This window comes from Macaca mulatta, chromosome X (assembly GCF_049350105.2).
Source record: "Macaca mulatta isolate MMU2019108-1 chromosome X, T2T-MMU8v2.0, whole genome shotgun sequence".
Classification (NCBI taxonomy): Eukaryota; Metazoa; Chordata; class Mammalia; order Primates; family Cercopithecidae; genus Macaca; species Macaca mulatta.
In genome coordinates, this window is record NC_133426.1 from 43358568 (window position 1) to 43367953 (window position 9386).

Consider the following 9386-nt stretch of genomic DNA (forward strand, 5'->3'; position numbering starts at 1 on the left):
CTACAACATTAATTCTCAAATATGTGAATCCTGAAGAACTATAGCTCTAAAAAAATGAGGGAGCCATTTCCAGAGAATATTTACTAGAGGATACCTACAAAGTGAATACCAGACATAATAGATTTAACAAAGTTCTGACCCACTCACATAACTCAATGGCACAAAACAACAGTATTTAACTTGGAATAATGCTCAAGACACTTTTGATTTTGTTTAGCACAAATCATCTCATCTCTAAGGAGATAAGCACAGATGTCCAGCTTATTAGCATAATAGAAGAATTGTTCAAGATACATACAACATTCAAGATTCTTTTAATTCTGTTCAACCTAGCGTATTTCAAGTTGGAGTGGGATGAGAGGATTATTTGCTAGCATTACATTTTTATTTATTTATGTTTTACTTCTTAGAATAAAAATTTTCAAACCTACAAAAGAGTAAAAAGCATAATGCAATGAATATCTATATAGATTTCACCTAGATTCACCAATTATTAATATTTTACTACTTTCTGTCATTAACATTGAACTTTGTTACAAGGAGAAAACAACAACAAAAATAAAGGTGAATTATGTGGCTTTAAAAGCGAATTATGTGACAATGTCAATAACTCTGGACTATTCTAAAGACACATAATCATCAGTGATCCACGGAAGGAAAGGGCTTTGAGCTTACACATTTTTTAAAACATTCTGTAAACTATCAGTTTTTAAAAATACAACCTAGGACATGTGCTGATATCTTCCTCCAGCTCTGTATCGATTCATACACAACTCATGATGTAGCACAGTGGGAAACAGACAAAATGAACACAAAAAAACCCCCACATATACCACAATTATTTATTTATACTCCAGATTGTCCCACAAAGGATTTAAGGTTGTTTCAAAAAGACATGCTGTACAAAAGGATACAAATGAACACCTGAAGGGGTTGGTACAAAGGGAGAAAACCACAGGTAATATTAGGATCGCAGGGCATAGGGTCCTATATAGTTGCAACAATATAGTTGCTTGCTTTCTGGTGACTAAACAGAGCCCAGAAGATTCAAAAAGCCAGGTTTTTTCTAGGTGACTGGATTGTTTGGGATGTATTAATCCAAGAGCAGTTTCTTCTGTGAGTCCTGAAAGAGAGGATACTATGGGAAGCTCTAGAGGAAGTTTATGGTAAGATGGGACCATGAGTTTCATTTGGTTTCTTCCAACTTACTTAGGCTCAATGGCCTAGTGCCCAGGTTTCATTTAGTGAAATCAATTCCTTTACTGCATGGTTATTAGGCACTAAATAAAGCAATCCAAGTCTCTAACTCTGACAATCTTGCAGTCTGACTCTAAGGTAGCACTTAGAAAATCCAGAGCAGATACACAGACTAGGTTACATGAATGGATTGGGTTGGGGACAGAAGGTAGGGGAAGATGGAGAGTTCATGAATTAGGTGCAAAGATTTTTCTTGGCAACATTTATTTTATGTGAAATTAGGTTGAAACATTATTATTTTGTTGAAACATTCTAACTCTCCAAAGAGGAAGTATGCAAGAAATGCTACCTTACCCAGTCAGGCAACATGTAATTTCTACTCTCTTCATAACAAGTCAAGTAGAATACTTGATATGAATGTAGGAAAACATACCTTGCTATTACAATTATTGCATCTATATTTGTATACAATGGGTATAGCTAAAGTTTAAAATTTTCTAAAGGAAAATATGACAACCTTTATTATATGTTGTGACTTTCATTATTAAATGTGATGGGACAAAGAGATCTGGTTCACACGTTTCTTCACAATGGTTACAGAAAGCCAAAGAAACTTCTAACACACATTGGTTCTCTCCTTTCTGAAATACCCTGCATTCTGCGTATCTTTTTCATTAGAAGGTTTGGTCTAAAACTATAGACCTTTACTGAAAATTAGATTTACCACAATGCAAAAGCTTTATCTTTAAAGTACACTACAATATCAGTTACCATATACATTTACTCATTTAATGAATGTTTGTGGAATGCCTATTATGGGCCAGTAACTATTCTAGGCCCTGGGAGTCAGTGGTGAACAAAATAGTCAAGAATACCACCTTATACTCAGGTTAGGGAAGAGAAACTATAAGCAAATACACGTCTGGTGATAAATGCTATGAAGAAAAATAAAATGAACTAAAAGAGATGGATTGAGATGAGAAATGGGGTGCAGTTCTTTTATATAGCATGATTAAGGAAAGGCTTGTCTATAATACACATTTGAGCAGAGACATGAAGGAAGTGAGGGAGCAAGTCATATAGATATCTGGAAGAAAAGTGGATGCAACAGAAGGAACAGTAACTTGAAAGTTCCCTGTGGCAAGAGCAAGCTTGGTCTGTTCGAGGAATAGCAAGGAGGTAATTGTGCTCGTGCAGAGGGAGTAAAGGGTAGAATGGCATGAGCTGAGAGCTGGTGGTATGCGAGGACGTGGCCAGACTTTGATCTTACCCTAAGGGAAATAAGAAGCCTTTAGAGGGTTTGAACAAGGGAGTGGTATGATCTGACTTGTGTTTTAAGAGGTTCATTCTGGCTTCCGCAAATCTAATACTAGACCGCAGAGGGCAAAGATGGAAGCAGAAAAACCAGTTAGGAGGAACCTAAAACAATCTTCATAACCTAGTGGCTTGAACCAGGATAGTATTAAATAGTGGTGGAAACATTAAGAAGTGGTCAGACTCCGGAAACATTTCTAAGATAGACATATAGGATGTTAATTTTATGTAAGGTTTGAAAGATAGGAATCAAGCCAAGCTATTTGGCTTGAGCAACTGAAAGAATGGAGTTATCATTTAATTACTATGGGGGAAGACTACTGTAGCTGGAGAAGCAGATCGGGGGTTGGGGATGTAGATGGGGACATTTTAAGTTTGAGGTATATCAATTAGGGTTCCAAAAGGAAAGAGTCAAATTAGGTTAATTTGAGGAGAGGCATAATAATGGAACTATTTATAAATATACAAAGACAGGAAAAGCACAAGAGATAGTGCAATAGCACCAGGCTAAAATATGTTGAATGTTTTACAACCCTAGGCCTGACAGGATAAGGAAACAGACTGGGGCCATGCGGTACTGTGCAAAGGGCTGAGGAAGGGGCTGAAACCCTTCTGAGGAATGCAGACAGTACTCAGCAATGCTGCAGGGATGGAATCAGGAATAAATACTCCAACCTCATCTCCTCCTTCCTGTTTGTTATTCTATTGGTGTTCCCCATTGACTAAACCCAACAGGAAGTCAGAGGACAAATGAGCCCTCTAATGTAAGCCAGAGTTCAGCCTTCCATGGCACAGCGCAGAGTAAAGAGGGGTATAGAATATATTGGAAAGGGCAAATGAAAGACATTCAATACATCGAGGAGGAGATGTCGAGTTGGTTAATAGACATGTCTTTTCAGGAGAAAGATGCCACACTCAATTTAGGAAGATTTTGAAGCCCCGTGCTCTGGGACTGGTTGCATTGATAGGTAACTTTGAGTAGAAGGAGAATTCAGAAATAGTGTCCCCATCAAATACTATCATTGACTCCATAATTACTGATGTTTCTTGCGATATTAAGAAGTAAGTTATGGGATAATTGGCAGGTATGCTATATCTCAGTATCATGCCACTGGACTAAAACTGCTTGTGTTCTGTCCAGGAAGCTTCTAATGATACCACCCAAGAAAATATCTTATTTTGTAAGCCTTTGTGAAACTTCATTTTTTTTTTTTTTTTTTTAGTATGCTGACACATTTACAAAATTTCTTTGCCAACAACAAATACAAACGTTGATGCTCTGTGGGTAGGTGGAATTTATTCAATGCTTTTGCAACACTTCTGGTTATGTTTCTTGGATTTAAAGGAGCTCCATCCAAAACCCTGACTCATTGCTTTTTGTTTTTAAATAAACTGCATTTTTAGAACAGTTTTAGATTTTTAAAAAAACATAAAGATTGTATAGAGAGTTCTCATAAACCCTGCACATAATTTCTTCTATTATTAACATTTTCCATTACTATGGTACATTTGTCACAATTAATGAGTAAGTATTGATACATTATTATTAACTGAAGTCCTTTCTTGATTCAGGTTTCCTTAGTTATTACCTGTTTTTTTTTCTATTTTACTTTACCATTCGGGACACCACATTATATTTAATCATCATGTCTCCTTAGGCTTCTATTGGCTACTATGTTTTTTTCAGACTTTCTGTGTTTTCAATACTCTTCACAGTTTAGAGGAGAATTGGTCAAATATTTTGTAGAGTGTATCTTAACTGGGATTTGTCTGAGGTTTTTCATGATTAGACTGAGATTGTAAGATTTTGAGAAGAAGACCTCACACATAAAGTGTCAATCTCATCATGTCATACTAAGTGCATATAACATTATCGACATGACTTATCACTGTTGATAAGTGACCTGGATCACTTGGCTGAGGTATTGTTATATTTCTCCACTGTACATTTACTCTTTTATTTCCCCTTTTCCATACTGAAACTTTGGAAGGAAGTCAATCAATGTGCACAGTCCATGCTTAAGAAGTGGGAAATGAGGCCGGGCGCAGTGGCTCATGCCTGTAATCCCAACACTTTGGGAGGCCGAGGCGGGCGGATCACGAGGTCAGGAGATCGAGACCATCCTGGCCAACACGGTGAAACCCCGTGTCTACTAAAAATACAAAAAATTAGCCGGGTGTGGTGGCGGGCGCCTGTAGTCCCAGCCACTCAGGAGGCTGAGGTGGGAGAATGGCGTGAAACCGGAATGCGGAGCTTGCAGTGAGCGGAGATCTCGCCACCGCACTCCAGCCTGGGCGACCGAGTGAGACTCCATCTCAAAAAAAAAAAAAAAAAAAAGTGAGAAATTATGCTCCACCTCCTTGAGGGCAGAGTATCTACATAATTTATTTGGAATTCTTCTGCACAGATTTGTCTATTCTCCCACACTTATATATTTATTCAATGATTTGTTTATGACAGTATGGACTCACAGATACCGATCTTGTACTTTGGGTTATAATCCGATACTACTATATTTCATTGCTTGAATTGCTCCCATTGTGGCCATTGGGAGCTCTTTCGGTTGCCTCCTGTGCCCTATAACATACATTGTGGTTTGATTTTGTTGTTGTTGTTGCTTAGCACTTCCTTGATTTCTGGCACTACAGGATACTTCAGGCTCATCTTGTATATTTCCTGCCTCAGTCCTAGCATCTGGAATTTCCTCCAAGAAGCCCCGGGTCCTTTTATTGGACAATAGTATTAGAAAACAAGATCGAGGCACCAGGTGAGCTTGTTGCTACTGGGGTGTTGCTGCTCCTAGATCCTCTCAGCTGACAGGGAGGAGAGAGATGTGTGTATACTAACCCATGCATATACACATATCTATGAATATTTCTATGTGTAACCATATGTATCTATATAAACCTAAATATGAGTTCATACTGTTGCCTCTGACTCTAATCTATTACCACATGAATCACTCTAGCCTTCACCTGATGCTTATCTATAAACTGTCATTCCAGCAGTGATACCTGGCTCCCACCATCTCTCATTGATTTACTTAATGTTTAAATTCCAGTATACATATATAGCAGTACCAGAATTGTTAATTCACATTTACAATTTACCAACAAGAGTACAGGCTTATATACAGTTTTGTTTGCCTTTAGTTTTATAGACCGTTTATTTCCAAAGTTGCTTTGGTCAACACCCTATTCCCCCACTGACCTCATTGATGTCATTTTTTAATATTTGTAATACATTTTTTTTTTAAGGAAGAATGATTGTTTTATTCATCTGTACTTAAACCAGCCAAAGTAGTACTAATGTCATTATGATGCAGCAAGTACAAGATCTCTTTCTGCAAATATTAGCATAACCAACAGAACGGGGGCTATAGTAAAACAGAGCCAAAAAGGGTTGAGGAAATAAATGTAGTATGTTACAGCTTAACCCTTCACCTCAATAGAGTTTTTTTAAAAAATAAGTAAAGCCTCCCAATCCCAAAAAATAGGAATATACCTTCATCACACCAATTTGTACTTTTATTTCTTATTCTGGAAGTTAGATTCTAAACCTTAAAGATATCCAAACTAGTATTGTATATACTTATCTATAGCCAGAGACAGCTTCTACCATGTTGTCCTTGCCAGCCAAGATTATTAAAAGGTCTTTTCTCTAGGAAGATTCAATAGGAAAAAAGAAAGAAACCTCTCTGATTAGGCTCCAATCATACCCCACCCTCTATCAAATTGACTGGATAGGCATAATGGAAACCAGAACACGTGGTTTCCAAACAAGAAAAATCCTATAAGGGAGGGGAGGCAAGGAGAGGTAGGATTCAGCCAGTGCCCACACTGAAATTGAATAATATCAGTTTCACTCATCTTCAGGTATCTTCAGGTTGCATGTTCGTGGAATCGTTTAGGAATAAATCTATGGCTTGTGGAGTACTAAAATACCTAGTGGTCTGCTGTATTACATTATGGCTTTCCCCAGCAGTTTCCAAGGCAACCTCCAAGTCACTGGCAGGAGAATTTGGCTGGAACTGCATGCAGGACTGCAGAGATTCCTCTCCACAGTTAGAGAAGGGACTGTTCCAGGCCTGATTGTTCCAGGACTGGGTGCACCAGGAGTGGTTGCTCCAGGAATGGACATTCTGGGTCTGGTTGCTCCAGGCTGAATTGCTGCAGGTCTGGTTGCTCCACATTGAAAGGTTTCCAGTCGTGTTCACCAGGCATCCCTGGTGGTAGGAAGAGTAGAGGGTGGGGTAGGTAGGTACTGAGGCCTTCTGAGTCACACCACTGCTATTCTTTGGCCAGTTGTTTTTCTGTCGCCTCTTAGATTTCATTCTCTGGTTCTGGAACCAGGTCTTAACCTGTTTGTAGCTAAGGTTCAGGATGGCTGAAAGTTCTTGCATCTGCTGGAGGCTTAGGTATTTCTGTCTCTGGAATCTATCATTAAGTACATACAGCTGGGTGGAAGAGAACACAGTTCTGGTCTTCTGTTTCTTGACCGGAACCTTGTCTTCCTTTTTCGCAGTGCTCTTCTCTGCAGAAGTGGGTTGTTTGCCTTTGGGACTGGTAGAAGAATCAGGGCTGTCCTGAATAAGCAGATCCATGGAGGAAGGAAGAGGAGAGACAGTCTCTGCGTGAGGCATCTCAGCAGAAGACATTTGCAAGGATGGATAGTTTTCTTCAGGCCCACAAGTCACCGGTGTAAGTGAAGATTCTTTACAGTTGGATGCTTCAGAGCAAGGCAGGCTTTGGGGATAGGCTGGATCCATACTCATGTTATTATTGGGGAATAGAAGGGAAAAAATTAAGAGCTGGACTGTAAAACAAAAAGGCTAAGGCAGATTTAAGACTTTTTTTCTGGAAGATCTTAGAGAAATATGACCTCCAGAAGTGAAAGTATCAAGTAGTTGGGATGAAGTGAATTGCCCCCACAATAACCGGAGGCAACCAGCTCAGTCCAGCCTATATTTGTAATACATTTAGATGATTTTGTCACATTCCTCATTCCATCCCGGGATGCTCCCAATTCCTAAATGAGTGTTTAGTTTGTATACATTAAGTATCCAGTTAGTTTGTATACATTGTGTTTAGACATACTGCACAGTGCCATGTTATTACAATTACAATTTGTAGAGAATATTTTCACCATCCTAAAACACAAACACAAAAACCTTGTACATTGTCTTTTGAACCTTACATTCCTCGTCACAAACCCTGGATACCACTGATGTTTTTATTGTCACTATAGGCTTGTTCTTCCTAGGATGTCATATAATTAGAATACTACAGTAATTAGTCTTTTCATACTGGCTTGTTTCACCTAACAATATGTGTTTAAAATTCATCCATGTCTTGGCCGGGCGCGGTGGCTCAAGCCTGTAATCCCAGCACTTTGGGAGGCCGAGACGGGCGGATCACAAGGTCAGGAGATCGAGACCATCCTGGCTAACCCGGTGAAACCCCATCTCTACTAAAAAATACAAAAAACTAGCCGGGCGAGGTGGCGGGCGCCTGTAGTCCCAGCTACTCGGGAGGCTGAGGCAGGAGAATGGCGTGAACCCGGGAGGCGGAGCTTGCAGTGAGCTGAGATCCGGCCACTGCACTCCAGCCTGGGTGACAGAGCAAGACCCCGTCTCAAAAAATAAAAATAAAAATAAAAAAAATAAAATTCATCCATGTCTTTTTATGGCTTCATAGCTCATTTCTTTTTTAAAAACTTTGTTTTGTTTTGTTTTTTGAGATGGGGTCTCAATGTGTCACCCAGGCTGGAGTGCAGTGCCATGATCATAGCTCACTGCAGCTTCCAACTCCTGGCCTCAAGCGATTTTCTTGCCTTAGCCTCCCAAGTACCTTGGACTACAGCATGTACCACCATGCCCAGTTTCATTCCTTTCTATCCCTAAATAATATTCCATTGTATAGATGTCCCCCAGTTTGTCCATTCTCCTATTGAATAATTTCTTAGTTGCTTTGAGTTTTTGGTAATTATGAATAAAACTGACATAAATAATATTGTGCAAGTTTTTTGTTTTCGTTTTTGTTTTGTCACAGGGTGTAACTCTATTGCCTAGGTTGGAGTGCCATGGTGCAGTCACAGCTCACCACAGCCTCAACCTCCTGGGGTCAGGTGATACCCCTGCCTCAGCCTCTAAAATAGCTGAGACTACAGGCATGTGCCACCATGCCCAGCTAATTTTTTTGTATTTTTTGTAGAGATGGGATTTTGCCATGTTGCCCAGGATGGTCTCCCAGGTTCAAGCGATCTGCCTGCCTTGGCCTCCCAAAGCGCTGGGATTACAGACATAAGCAACCGCACCTGGCCCGTACAAGTTTTTGCATAGACATAGGTTTTCAAATTAATTGGGGGAAGTTTTAGGAGCATGATTGTTCCATTGTATGGTAAAATATGTTTAGCTTTGAAGGAAACTGCCAAACTATTCTCAAAGTGGCTGTACCATTTTGCATTCCTGCCAGCAATGAATGAGAGTTCCTGTGTTCCACATCCTTGTCAGAATTGGAATTGTCTGCTTTTTAGATTTTACCATTTTAATAGGTGTGTAGTGGTATCTCACTGTTGTTTTAATTTGTAATTTCCTGATGATAAATGTTGAACATCTTCTTGTATATTTATTTGCCATTTGCATGTCTTCTTTGATGAGATGTCTGTTCAGATCTATTTTTTTTTTAATTAGGTGGATGTTTTAGGTGTTATTTATAAATTTTGGGTACACGTCGTTTCTCAGATATTTTTTTGAACATATTTTCTCCCAGACCATGGCTTGCCTTTTCATTCTCTAACATAGTCTTTCACAGAGCAAAATTTTTTCATTTTAAGAAAATCCAATATCAATTTCTTTTTCTTTCATGGATCATGC

General features: G+C 39.2%; 1 protein-coding gene across 1 annotated transcript; it reads right to left on the minus strand.

Annotated features, from left to right (window-relative positions):
* Positions 1-6383: 6383 nt before the first annotated feature.
* Positions 6384-7286, minus strand: LOC701858 (homeobox protein NANOG-like). Its single transcript, XM_077988399.1, has one exon. It carries the CDS (start codon positions 7284-7286, stop codon positions 6384-6386), a length of 903 nt encoding a protein of 300 aa, XP_077844525.1.
* Between the last annotated feature and the right edge of the window lie 2100 nt (positions 7287-9386).